Below are 12,016 nucleotides of genomic sequence, written 5' to 3'. Positions count from 1 at the left end.
AGGCGTTGGAAACCTCAATTGTTGTGCTTTTTTAAAGCGTAGATTAATTGGAGCATGTTGACAGCTAACCTAAAATTTAGAGCCAAAAAGATTTTTCTTTTTTTCTTTCTTTGCAATGTTTTACACTAAAAATTGAATAACCTAACGATTCCTATATTCGAAGCAAGTATCTAAGGCCACCCTTTGCTAAAAACAAACATGTTCAATTGTGTCCCGATTAAACATAAACAAATATAATTCGTGGCAAACGGCGGGAAATTCAAACTTTACACTGTTCTGTTCTAAACGGTTTACTTTTTCCAACGCCTACTAAGTACCTCAATGACTGTCGAACAAAGAGCCAATACAAAATAAAATGTGCTCCACAACAAATTAATATTCAACAGCGTTGCCACATATGATTGTTTTCTTCCTTGTTTGAAGTGTCAGATCTTAATCATGACTCTCTCAGCAATTCTCTGTTGCCAACCTGAGTTCGATTGAATCGAGTTTAGAATCAAAACAATTGAACTTGCGATTAAGCTTGTTGATAAACAATCAACTGTTACCAAGCCTGTATCATCACAACAAATCAAATTGCAATGTCACTTTGGCAATTTCCGTTAGGTTTTTATTTTTTTTAAATCTTCAAGACCAAGCCCTTCGAAGCCGACACGCTCTATTGGAGCTAGAACATGTGTAGTACTTTTTTTCCTCAATGTCAACCACTGACAAGGAAAGTTCGCATATCTATGAAAGCAGAGTTGAAAATTTTGCAAATGTAAGAGAGGGAGCCTCAAAATATTATAATAGTACTTGTGGGGTACCACTTTAGGTACCAAGCTCGTACCAATGAAGACAAATAAAGAAACTAGAAGATATTTGGGTCTTTTTGATTCGTAGACCCATCAAGATCTTCTATTCCAGTTCCTCCTGTTGGAAACGAGCCTAAAAATATCACAATCAATAATTTAGAATTGATTTGTAAACAAAAGTCTGATTTCGATCATACTGATAAGTACCTACCTTATTTAACTGGATACCAAAGCTATTTTCTCATTGATACAAGTGCGCTTGTCAACACCACAATGTTTTACTTGCTCTTCTTAAGTACCCTCGTGGTGCTGACTCACTCCACTCCGTTGAAGGACGAACCATCTTGTGGCTATTCGGTAGGTACCACTTGAGCCAATCACCTCCGTGACTCGTTGATTTTTTAGTCGTGTCCTGAAGCCGGCCTCGACACCCTCAACGTCCATCTAATACCACACTCGCACGACGACCTCGGCTGGCTCAAAACAATGGACAAGTACTACTTCCAAGACGTCCAGAACGTGATCGGCTCGGTGGTTGGTGCTTTGAAACAGAACCCCGACAGGAGGTTCGTCCAAGTGGAAACCGCCTACTTCAAGGAGTGGTGGGACAGACAGAACGACATCGTGAGACAAGACGTGATCGATTTGGTCAACAACGGTCAACTGGAGATTATCAACGGGGGTTGGTGCATGAACGACGAGGCCAACACCAACTATCAATCGACAATCGATCAGTACACTTTGGGTTTGAGGTTCTTGGAGGACACTTTGGGTCCTTGCGGACGCCCCAGGGTTGGCTGGCAGATCGACACTTTCGGGCACAGTCGCGAGCAAGCTTCGATCTCGGCGAAACTGGGCTTCGACAGTCTGTTCTTCATGCGTATGGACTACCGCGACAAAAATAAAAGACTCGCGGACAAAACTGGAGATTTGTTGTGGAAAGGGAGTCAAAACTTGAACGACTCGTACATTTTTACTTCGATCTTTTACGGCGCCTACAGCTTCCCCGAAGGTTTCTGCTTCGATATTGTTTGCCAAGACGAGCCGATCATAGACGATGAGGAAAGTCCAGACTACAACTACGACAGAAGGGTACTACTAGTACTAATAAGACACTGTACGACCCGATTTGCGTCACGTTGATTTCAGGTGGACGAATTCGCCGAGTACGTCCGCGGACAAGCCTCTCAGTACCCCACCAACAACATTCTGGTCGTGATGGGGGACGACGTGCGGTACCAAGCCTCCCTCACTAACTTCCTCAACATCGACAGACTCATCAAAGGATTCGAACTGTTCCCCAAAACTTTCGACGACAAACCCATCAAACTCTTGTACTCGACTCCCTCGTGCTACGCCAAAGCAGTCAACGAGTTTGTCACAGCCAATGATTACAATTTAGACATCAAAACTGACGATTTTCTTCCGTACGCGACTGACGGTTACGGCTACTGGAGCGGTTTCTACACCTCGAGGCCTTCCAAGAAGAGATTTGAACGCCAAGGCAACAACTTCCTTCAGATTGCCAAACAGCTGTCAGCGATCACCAACCAACCCTACGAGAGCAGAATCACACGTTTGAAGGAGGCCGTGGCGGTGATCCAACACCACGACGCCATCACCGGTACCGAGAAAGAAGACGTCATGAAGGATTACGTCCGCATGCTTGATACAGCTTTAGAAGAGGCGAACCAGGCAGTCGATCCCATTTTATCGCAAGTATTTTAAGTGTCTTACAATTGAAACTGATTTGTGCTTTTGTAGTACCCTGATAGGCAGTACTTCTGACGACAGTTTCAAATTTAATACGTGCCTGTTGGCAAACATCAGTTCTTGTGGCCCCAGCAAGTCTGACAAGTTCACTGTGACTGTCTACAATCCACTCAGTCGACCAGTTTCGGGTCCAATTGAATTACCCGTGGATTCCCAAACTTGGATGATTGAAGATCCTCAAGGTTAGCACAATTATCGATTGGTGGTTTATTACCAACCACTTTCAATTTTTGTCAGGAAATGAAGTCATCTATCAAACCGACCCCACCATCATCGACTTCAGTTACGCGAACGACGTCCCAATCTCTCCATACACTTTGCTCTTCACCGCCGAAGATTTACCACCTCTGGGATTCAAAGTGTACGCTTTCACCAAAGCTGAGACAGTTCCAGAAGAACAACCACACCTCACAGTTGGCAATGAAGACACTAGTTTCGAAATAGACGACGACACTGGGTTGCTGAGATCTATCACTATGAACGGAGTAACGATGGATGTCTCGCAAGACCTGGCCTACTACAGGAGTGGAAGTTATTCCGGAGCGTACATTTTTGTCCCCTTGGAGAACGAGAAGCACCGAGTGACCGAAGACAAGGTCAAAACAACTCCAATTTCTGGAGACATATACCAAGGAGTGCTCCAAGAGTTCAACAGTTGGGCCAAACAAATCATCAAGGTCTACAACGACGACAGCAACTACATCGAGATCGACTGGATTATTGGACCCGTGGACGTCAGCGATGGGATAGGAAGGGAGGTGGTGTCGGTATTCACGACTCCTTTGCAGACCGACGGAAACTTTTACACGGATTCTAATGGTCGTGAAATGCTCAAAAGAACTAGAAACTATCGCCCCACATTCGACTACACAAATGAAGAACCTATCGCAGGAAATTACCACCCCATCACGTCCAGAATTGTGCTGAAGGACGAGGAACAGGGGTTGGAGCTGGCCATCTTGAACGACCGGGCACAGGGTGGGGCCAGTCTGGAGGATGGTCAAGTGGAAATAATGGTTGTTGGGTCAGATTAAGTGATAATCATTTAACAGTTTCTTGCAGATACAAAGAGCTTGTACCCATAACGACAGGAGTCAAGGAAATGTCAGGGATAGCATCAACGATCAGGAGTACGGCCAAGGAGTGATTATCAGGGGCAAGCACTATCTCATTCTGGGTCCCAGCTCTGGAAATGGTAATTCGCTGCAACGATTAGTTGAATTTATTAAGGGTAATTTCTAGGGGAGAAATCTTTGGCGGCGATCCAAAGAGATGTGGCCCAAAAGAAATTGTTAGCCCCTTGGGCGTTCGTCACCGATCAAGACATAACCCAACAGCTTGACACTCGTGAATTCAGCAGTTTGAAGACACCTTTGAGTGACAATGTTCACATTTTAACTCTAGAACCTTGGAACGAAAACACTCTTCTTCTGCGTCTGGAACACATCATGGAAAAGGATGAAGATGAGAATTTGTCCCAAGAAACTACCGTCGATCTTTCGGTAAGAAAGATTCTGATTCATTTGCAAATGTGAACCGAGGATTTCAGGACTTGTTCGCTACATTTACCATAACTGAGTTGGAAGAAACTACCCTGGGGGCAAACATTCCTTTGGAGGACAGCGTTAGGTTGTCGTGGCCCGGAACTGGTGACACCGAAGACGGGAAAAATCTGGATGGACTCAAAGTGACTCTGGCGCCGATGCAGATCAGAACATTTTTGGCCAAAATTACATCGACTTTGTAAATGTTATAAAAATAAAGCAGATATCTGAAAGTAGTTGTCTTTCTTATTTGATACGGATTGTTGTTACCAAGGCGAGATCGATGGAAAAAAATAAATCTATAAGTGAATTTAATCAAAACACTTGAACTTCCGATTGATTGATAAAAACCCAGCTGTAACTAAGTGGACACCATTCGTAACAAAACAAATCGCAATGTCACATCTAGTGTTCCTGTTTTGTTTTTCTCTTCTTCTGGGCGTCAACACTAAGCCCTACGAAGCAGACGCACCCTCTTGCGGCTACGACGTGAGTACACTTGTTTCCTTAGTTTGCAGTTGTTATTTGCATCAAAAACAGGCTTGTCCCGTGGCCGATCCTTCCGCCCTCAACGTCCACATCGTCCCTCACTCCCATGATGACGTCGGCTGGCTGAAAACCCTCGACCAGTACTACTTCCAAGACGTCCAAAACGTGATTAGTTCGGTCATCGTTGCCCTCAAACTCAACCCCGAGCGACGTTTCGTACAAGTCGAAACCGCCTTCTTCAAGAAATGGTGGGAGCAGCAGAAAGACTCGATCAAACAAGACGTCATCGATCTGGTCAACAACGGCCAATTCGAGATTATCAATGGAGCTTGGAGCATGAACGACGAAGCTGCTGTCTTGTATCAGTTCACCATTGACCAGTACACCCTAGGTTTGCGGTATTTGGAGGACACGTTGGGAGCGTGTTCAAGGCCGCGAGTCGGCTGGCAGATCGACCCTTTCGGACACAGTCGCGAGCAAGCCTCGATTTCGGCACAACTAGGTTTCGACAGTATTTTCTTCGCTAGGTTGGACTACAGGGACAAGATCAACAGGATGGGGAAGAAAACGGGAGACTTGATCTGGAGAGGCAGCAGCAATTTGGGGAACAGTTCAGATATCTTCACCTCAGTGTTGTACAATCATTACAGCGCCCCCCCAGGTTTTTGTTTCGATATTGTCTGCGACGACGATCCGATCATCGACGACGAAGACAGTCCAGATTACAACTACCAAAGCAGAGTCGAAAATTTTGCAAACTTTGTGAAAGAGCAAGCCTCGAAATTTCCCACAAATAACATAATAGTTGTCATGGGGGATGATTTCAGATACCAAGCGGCTCTAAACTCGTACATCAATACTGACAGGCTTATCAAGTAAGAACAAAGATATTAGAAAGACGCTCGACTCGTTTTTAATTTGTAGAGGATTCGATTTGTTCCCGCAAAACTTCCAAGGAAAACCAATCAAAGTCTTCTACTCTACTCCCTCGTGTTACACCAAAGCTGTCAACGATTACGTCACAGCCAACGATTACAAGCTTGAGATTAAAACTGACGACTTCTTTCCTTACGCCGACGGAGTTGGAAGCCTTGTAGTGGGATACTTTACATCAAGACCCGCTTCTAAACGCTTCGTCTATGAAGGCAACAATCTCCTACAGGTACTGCCCACGTACCTGTCCCAATCAGTCTGTAAACTTGTTTCAGGTCGCTAAACAACTAGCAGTAGTAGGTCAAGAATCATACGATAATCCTGGTATCAACTCTTTGAAAGAAGCGATGGGAGTGCTGCAGCACCATGACGCCATCACTGGCACTGAACTTATCGAGGTCACTCACGATTATCATCGCATACTCTACGCAGGTTTGAGTAACGCTAATGATGCCGTTGATCCAATTCTCTCGTAAGAGTAGTCCAGATTTTCGACAACAATTGTGACCTTTTGCTTTCAGAAATCTAATAAGCGGTACTTCTGGTGACAGTTTCCAATTCAAATCGTGTCTCTTGGCTAACGTCAGTTATTGCCCACAATCAAAATCTGATCAGTTTACCATTGCGGTCTACAATCCACTGAGTCGAGTCGTTTCTAGCCCCATAAGTGTTCCGGTGGATGCCCAAACCTGGAAGATCGTTGATCCTAATGGTACTGCTTTTACAGATTTTTATAAATCACTCTTGCATCAACTTTTATCTTAGGCGACGAAGTACTTTATCAGGTCGAGGACACCATCACTGATTTCAGTCAGATTGTCGAAGAACCAGTGTCTCAGTACACTTTGGAATTTGTAGCCCAAGACTTACCGCCTCAAGGTTTCAAAGTTTACTCTTTCACCAAAACTAGTTCGCGGGACCAAAAACCTAAAACCACCATTGGAAACCAAGACACTTCTTTCGATATAGACGACGAGACTGGTCTTTTGACGTCTGTGACCATGAACGGAGTGACCATGGATGTGACCCAAGATTTTCTTTTCTATACGAGCGGTGGTGGTTCCCAGGCCTACGTTTTCACACCTGACGGAGACAAAGGCGCCCAAAGAGTTGCCTCAGAGGTAAAAACCACAGTCATAGAAGGAGATGTTTATGTTGGAGTGTTGCAAGAGTTCAGCAGCTGGGCTCGTCAACTGATCAAAGTTTACAACAATGACAATACCCACATCGAATTTGATTGGATAATCGGACCCCTAGATATTACGTAAGTGGCATTTCTTGTCGACTTGATCTGATGGTATGATTGCAGCGATGGAGGTAAAGAAGTGATCACGAGATTCACCACGCCTTTGAAGACTAACAGTACATTCTATACCGACTCTAATGGACGCGAGATGCTCAAGAGAGTGAGGAATTACCGTCCAGATTACGACTACACCAACGAACAACCAGTTTCCGGGAACTACTACCCCATCACGTCCAAAATCGTGATCAGAGATGAGGAAGCGGGATTAGAATTGGCAGTTTTGAATGACAGATCTCAAGGAGGTTCCAGTGTTGAAGATGGAGAAGCAGAATTGATGGTTCATAGAGCAATCAGAACAAATGATGATTTTGGCTTGAACGAAGTAGAGTACGATCACGGGATCGTGGTGCGAGGAAAACATTACTTAGTAGTGGGACCAATTGCTGGAAATGGTAAAAACTTGAAATTGTGGAATTAATCTATGGGGAGTGGTTTCAGGTGAGAAGTCATTAGCTGCAATCGAGAGAGATGTCGCCCAAAGAAAAGTACTACTTCCGTGGGTGTTCATCACCGATCAAGACGTATCTGGACGACTTCAAAATTTGCAATTTAGCAATCTGAATAGGGTTTTAGATGATAATGTACAAATTTTAACCTTGGAACCTTGGAAGGACGATACTCTTCTTCTTCGTTTGGAACACGTATTGGAAAAGGATGAAGATGAGAATTTGTCCAAAGAAACTACCGTCGATCTTTCGGTAAGAAAAATTCTGATTCATTTCCAAACTTGAAACGATCATTTCAGGACTTGTTCGCTACATTTACCATAACCGAGCTGCAAGAAACTACTCTAGGAGGAAACATTCCTTTGGACGAAAACGTCAGATTATCGTGGCCCGGATCTAGCAGTACCGAAGGTACGAAAGATGTAGATGGACTCAAAGTAACTCTGGCACCGATGCAGATCAGAACATTTTTAGCTAAAATTACACCGACTCTGTAATGTTTACCAATAAAGATATCTAAGAGCAGAAATCGTTTCCTCCTTAATTAAAACACTCAATTGTTTCAGCAAATTTGTTGTTACCAAGCAGAATGATTAAATCTAATTTTAGATCAAAACACTTTAATTCTTACAATCTCATTGTTTACAAACACTCTACTGTCACCAAGTGTGCATCATTCGTAACAAATCAAATCGCAATGTCACTTTTTGCGTTTTTGTTTTGTTTTCTTCTTCTGGGCGTCAATCCAAAGCCCTACGATGGAGACGCACCCTCTTGCGGCTACGGCGTGAGTACCTACCTTCTATGTTTTTTTTCATTTCCATTGTCATTTGTTTAAAAATGAGGACAGGCTTGTCCTGCGGCCGACCCTTCCGCCCTCAACGTCCACCTCGTCCCTCACTCCCATGATGACGTCGGCTGGCTCAAAACCGTCGACCAGTACTACTTTCAAGACGTCCAAAACGTGATCAGTTCGGTCATCGTTGCCCTGAAACTCAACCCCGAGCGACGTTTCGTACAAGTCGAAACCGCCTTCTTCAAGAAATGGTGGGAGCAGCAGAAAGACTCGATCAAACAAGACGTCATCAATCTGGTAAACAACGGCCAATTCGAGATTATCAATGGGGGTTGGAGCATGAACGACGAAGCTGCTGTCCTGTATCAGTTCACCATAGACCAGTATACCATAGGTTTACGATATTTGGAGGACACACTGGGAGCGTGTTCAAGGCCGCGAGTCTGCTGGCAGATCGATCCTTTCGGTCACAGTCGCGAGCAAGCCTCGATTTCGGCACAACTAGGTTTCGACAGTATTTTCTTCGCTAGGTTGGACTACAGGGACAAGATCAACAGGATGGGGAAGAAAACGGGAGATTTGATCTGGAGAGGCAGCAGCAATTTGGGAAACAATTCAGATATCTTCACCTCAGTGTTGTACAATCATTACAGCGCCCCTCCAGGTTTCTGTTTCGATATTGTTTGCGACGACGATCCAATCATCGACGACGAAGAAAGTCCGGATTACAACTACCAAAGCAGAGTCGAAAATTTTGCAAACTTTGTGAAAGAGCAAGCCTCGAAATATCCTACAAATAACATAATAGTAGTCATGGGGGACGATTTCAGATACCAAGCGGCTCTAAACTCGTACATCAATACCGACAGGCTTATCAAGTAAGACCAAAGATATTAGAAAGACGCTCGACTCGTTTTTAACTTGTAGAGGGTTCGATTTGTTCCCGCAAACCTTCCAAGGAAAACCCATCAAGCTCTTCTACTCGACTCCCTCATGTTACACCAAGGCTGTCAACGATTACGTCACAGCCAACGATTACAACCTTGAGATCAAAACCGACGACTTTTTTCTACTTTCTGACGGTCCAGTAAATTACTGGGGTGGTTTCTTAACATCCCGACCCGCCTCTAAACGTTTTATCCGTGAAGGCAACAATTTACTACAGGTACAACCGAAACGTTTGTTCCAATCAGTCTACAAATCTCTTTAAGGTCGCCAAACAACTAGCAGCAGTAGGTCAAGAATCATACGATAATCCTGGTCTCAACTCTTTGAAGGAGGCGATGGGAGTCATGCAACACCACGATGCTATTACTGGTACTGAACTGATGGATGTGGCTCACGATTACCATCGTTTACTCTACAAAAGTTTAAGTAGCGCTAATGATGCTGTCGATCTCATTCTTTCGTAAGACTTGTCCAAGTTTATGACAAGTATCGTGAACTTTTCGTTCCAGAAATCTAATAAGTGGTACTTCTGGCGACAGTTTCCAATTTAAATCGTGTCTCTTGACTAACGTCAGTTATTGTCCACAATCACAGTCTGATCAGTTTACCATCGCGGTCTACAATCCACTGAGTCGGGTCGTTTCGAGCCCCATAAGTGTTCCGGTGGAGGCCCAAACCTGGAACATCGTTGATCCTAATGGTACTACATTTACAGATTTTTATAAATCACTCTTGCATCAACTTTTATCCTAGGCGACGAAGTACTTTATCAGGTCGAGGACACCATCACTGACTTCAGTCAGATTGTCGAAGAACCAGTGTCTCAGTACACTTTGGAATTTGTCGCCCAAGACTTACCGCCTCAAGGTTTCAAGGTTTATTCTTTCACCAAAACTAGTTCGCGCGACCAAAAACCTAAAACCACCATCGGAAACCAGGAAACTTCTTTCGATATAGATGACGAGACTGGACTTTTGACATCTGTGACCATGAACGGAGTGACTATGGATGTGTCCCAAGATTTCCTCTTCTATACGAGCGCTTCAAGTTCCCAAGCTTACATTTTCACCCCTGACCCAGACAAAGGTGCCCAAAGGGTTGCCTCAAACGTAAAGACCACAGTCATAGAAGGAGACGTTTATGTTGGAGTGTTGCAAGAGTTCAGCAGCTGGGCTCGTCAATTGATCAAAATTTACAACAATGACAATACCCACATCGAATTTGATTGGATAATCGGACCCCTAGATATTACGTAAGTGGCATTTCTTGTCGACTTGATCTGATGGTATGATTGTAGCGATGGAGGTAAAGAAGTCATAACGAGATTCACCACACCTTTGAAGACTAACAGTACCTTCTATACTGATTCAAATGGACGCGAGATGCTCAAAAGAGTAAGGAATTACCGTCCAGATTACGACTACACCAACGAACAACCAGTTGCCGGAAACTACTACCCCATCACTTCGAAAATCGTCGTTAGAGATGAAGAAGCGGGGTTAGAATTGGCAGTTTTGAACGACAGAGCTCAAGGTGGTTCCAGTATTGAAGACGGACAAGTAGAATTGATGATTCACAGAGCGATTAGAGACAATGATCGTTTTGGCTTGGACGAGATCGAGTACGATCATGGGATCGTGGTGAGGGGAAAACACTATCTAGTGGTGGGACCGATCTCTGGAGATGGTAAAAGTGCTCAATTTGTAAAATTGAGATGATCTGGAGATGTTTTTAGGTGAGAAGTCGTTAGCTGCGATCGAAAGGGATATCGCTCAAAGAAAAATGCTACTTCCGTGGGTATTCATCACCGACCAAGATGTATCTGGACGACTCCAAAATTTGCAATTTAGTAACATGAAGACACCTCTGGAAGGTAATGTACAAATTTTGACGTTAGAACCTTGGAAAGACGGTATTCTTCTGCTTCGCTTGGAACACGTATTGGAAAAAGATGAAGATGCTAATTTGTCTAAAGAAGTTACAGTAGATCTCTCCGTAAGTTTAAACTTTTTTTGATATACGAGAAGTACAACTTTTCGCCTAGGATTTGTTCACTGCATTCACCATCGACGAACTCCAAGAGATGACTCTAGCGGGTAATATCCCTATCGAAGAAAATGTTCGATTGCGGTGGCCCGGCAGCAGCCCCCCCAAGGCCCCACTCGACGTCAGCGACTTAAAAATCGTCCTAGCTCCCATTCAAATCCGCACATTCTTGGCCAAGGTCACTTACAACTGAACAATTGTACCGCAAACGCAATAAATACTACTATGTGGGCCTGTTTAGCACACTTAACTGATTTCATGGTTTTTTACCTTCTTTTTAAAGGTACTATATTTAAAAAAGCAAATATTTCAAGGATTTAAAGAGTAACATTTAACGATTAAGGCACCTTTTTTAAGTGCAAATTTTAATAATTCTGTCGGTTTTTAAAAAATCCAAAAATTTGATTTCAGCTAAAAAATTCATCTACGGAAAAACAATTAAAATTTAAGGATTCTACCCTGTTCTGTGAATTAGAAAAGTTAAAATTCGCCTTCGGTTCATAAAGCTGGGCTGAATTTCAAAGCATTTCGGAACGTGCCATTCAGAAAAGAAAAACGGCAAGCCCGTTCGTTATATGTACAATGAACTTTAGGTCCATAATTAATCAATAATTTGTATAATTATTAAAATTAATTATAATTAAACGAATTCTAGACAAAAAATATCAGTTACTAGCTTTTACCCACGCTTCGCTCGCAAATATAATAATTAATAATTCACTTTATCTTGTGGCCCCATATTAAAAACACTACAGGGTGCTACAAAATCGGTATCTAATTTTTTTATTATTAAGAGATTCTTAATATTTCAACAACTTTTGTAGTGAAAGAGATATTTAAAATGATGTTCAACAATAACTTTTATTTAAAATCAATAAATAGTAACTTTCTATCGAGTTTTATTTTTGCTGTTTTGATCAGAAATCATAAAACTGATCTGG

At 43.1% G+C, this 12,016-nt stretch overlaps 3 protein-coding genes across 3 annotated transcripts; all 3 read left to right on the top strand.

The window, feature by feature from the left end:
* The first annotated feature begins 1,003 nt into the window (after positions 1-1,003).
* Positions 1,004-4,347, top strand: LOC138132147 (lysosomal alpha-mannosidase-like). Its single transcript, XM_069049547.1, has 8 exons — positions 1,004-1,151; positions 1,200-1,886; positions 1,944-2,509; positions 2,559-2,749; positions 2,805-3,583; positions 3,630-3,762; positions 3,810-4,069; positions 4,117-4,347. The coding sequence occupies exons 1-8, from the start codon at positions 1,068-1,070 to the stop codon at positions 4,312-4,314; spliced, it is 2,898 nt and encodes a 965-aa protein (XP_068905648.1). The 5' UTR covers positions 1,004-1,067; the 3' UTR covers positions 4,315-4,347.
* Positions 4,348-4,460: 113 nt separating this feature from the next.
* Positions 4,461-7,814, top strand: LOC138127331 (lysosomal alpha-mannosidase-like). Its single transcript, XM_069043362.1, has 9 exons — positions 4,461-4,600; positions 4,652-5,475; positions 5,525-5,762; positions 5,809-6,005; positions 6,055-6,245; positions 6,299-6,797; positions 6,843-7,231; positions 7,278-7,537; positions 7,585-7,814. The coding sequence occupies exons 1-9, from the start codon at positions 4,508-4,510 to the stop codon at positions 7,780-7,782; spliced, it is 2,889 nt and encodes a 962-aa protein (XP_068899463.1). The 5' UTR covers positions 4,461-4,507; the 3' UTR covers positions 7,783-7,814.
* Positions 7,815-7,928: 114 nt separating this feature from the next.
* Positions 7,929-11,738, top strand: LOC138127340 (lysosomal alpha-mannosidase-like). The gene is made up of 9 exons (XM_069043375.1): positions 7,929-8,072; positions 8,136-8,959; positions 9,009-9,246; positions 9,293-9,489; positions 9,539-9,729; positions 9,783-10,281; positions 10,327-10,715; positions 10,765-11,024; positions 11,074-11,738. The coding sequence occupies exons 1-9, from the start codon at positions 7,983-7,985 to the stop codon at positions 11,266-11,268; spliced, it is 2,883 nt and encodes a 960-aa protein (XP_068899476.1). The 5' UTR covers positions 7,929-7,982; the 3' UTR covers positions 11,269-11,738.
* The last annotated feature ends 278 nt before the right edge of the window (positions 11,739-12,016 follow it).

Source organism: Tenebrio molitor, chromosome 1 (assembly GCF_963966145.1).
Source record: "Tenebrio molitor chromosome 1, icTenMoli1.1, whole genome shotgun sequence".
NCBI classification, from domain to species: domain Eukaryota; kingdom Metazoa; phylum Arthropoda; class Insecta; order Coleoptera; family Tenebrionidae; genus Tenebrio; species Tenebrio molitor.
Note: the sequence above shows the minus strand (reverse complement) of the source record. Positions and strands in the feature narration are given on the sequence as shown.

Bases quoted from the DNA above. Each gene is read 5' to 3' on its own strand.
- LOC138127340 (XM_069043375.1), top strand. From the start codon at position 7,983: ATGTCACTTTTTGCGTTTTTGTTTTGTTTTCTTCTTCTGGGCGTCAAT. The intron at 9,490-9,538 runs GTAAGACTTGTC...TTTTCGTTCCAG, and splicing joins GCTGTCGATCTCATTCTTTC to AAATCTAATAAGTGGTACTT. The intron at 9,730-9,782 runs GTACTACATTTA...CTTTTATCCTAG, and splicing joins GAACATCGTTGATCCTAATG to GCGACGAAGTACTTTATCAG.
- LOC138132147 (XM_069049547.1), top strand. From the start codon at position 1,068: ATGTTTTACTTGCTCTTCTTAAGTACCCTCGTGGTGCTGACTCACTCC. The intron at 1,887-1,943 runs GTACTACTAGTA...CGTTGATTTCAG, and splicing joins ACTACAACTACGACAGAAGG to GTGGACGAATTCGCCGAGTA. The intron at 4,070-4,116 runs GTAAGAAAGATT...CGAGGATTTCAG, and splicing joins AAACTACCGTCGATCTTTCG to GACTTGTTCGCTACATTTAC.
- LOC138127331 (XM_069043362.1), top strand. From the start codon at position 4,508: ATGTCACATCTAGTGTTCCTGTTTTGTTTTTCTCTTCTTCTGGGCGTC. The intron at 5,763-5,808 runs GTACTGCCCACG...AACTTGTTTCAG, and splicing joins AAGGCAACAATCTCCTACAG to GTCGCTAAACAACTAGCAGT. The intron at 7,232-7,277 runs GTAAAAACTTGA...GAGTGGTTTCAG, and splicing joins GGGACCAATTGCTGGAAATG to GTGAGAAGTCATTAGCTGCA.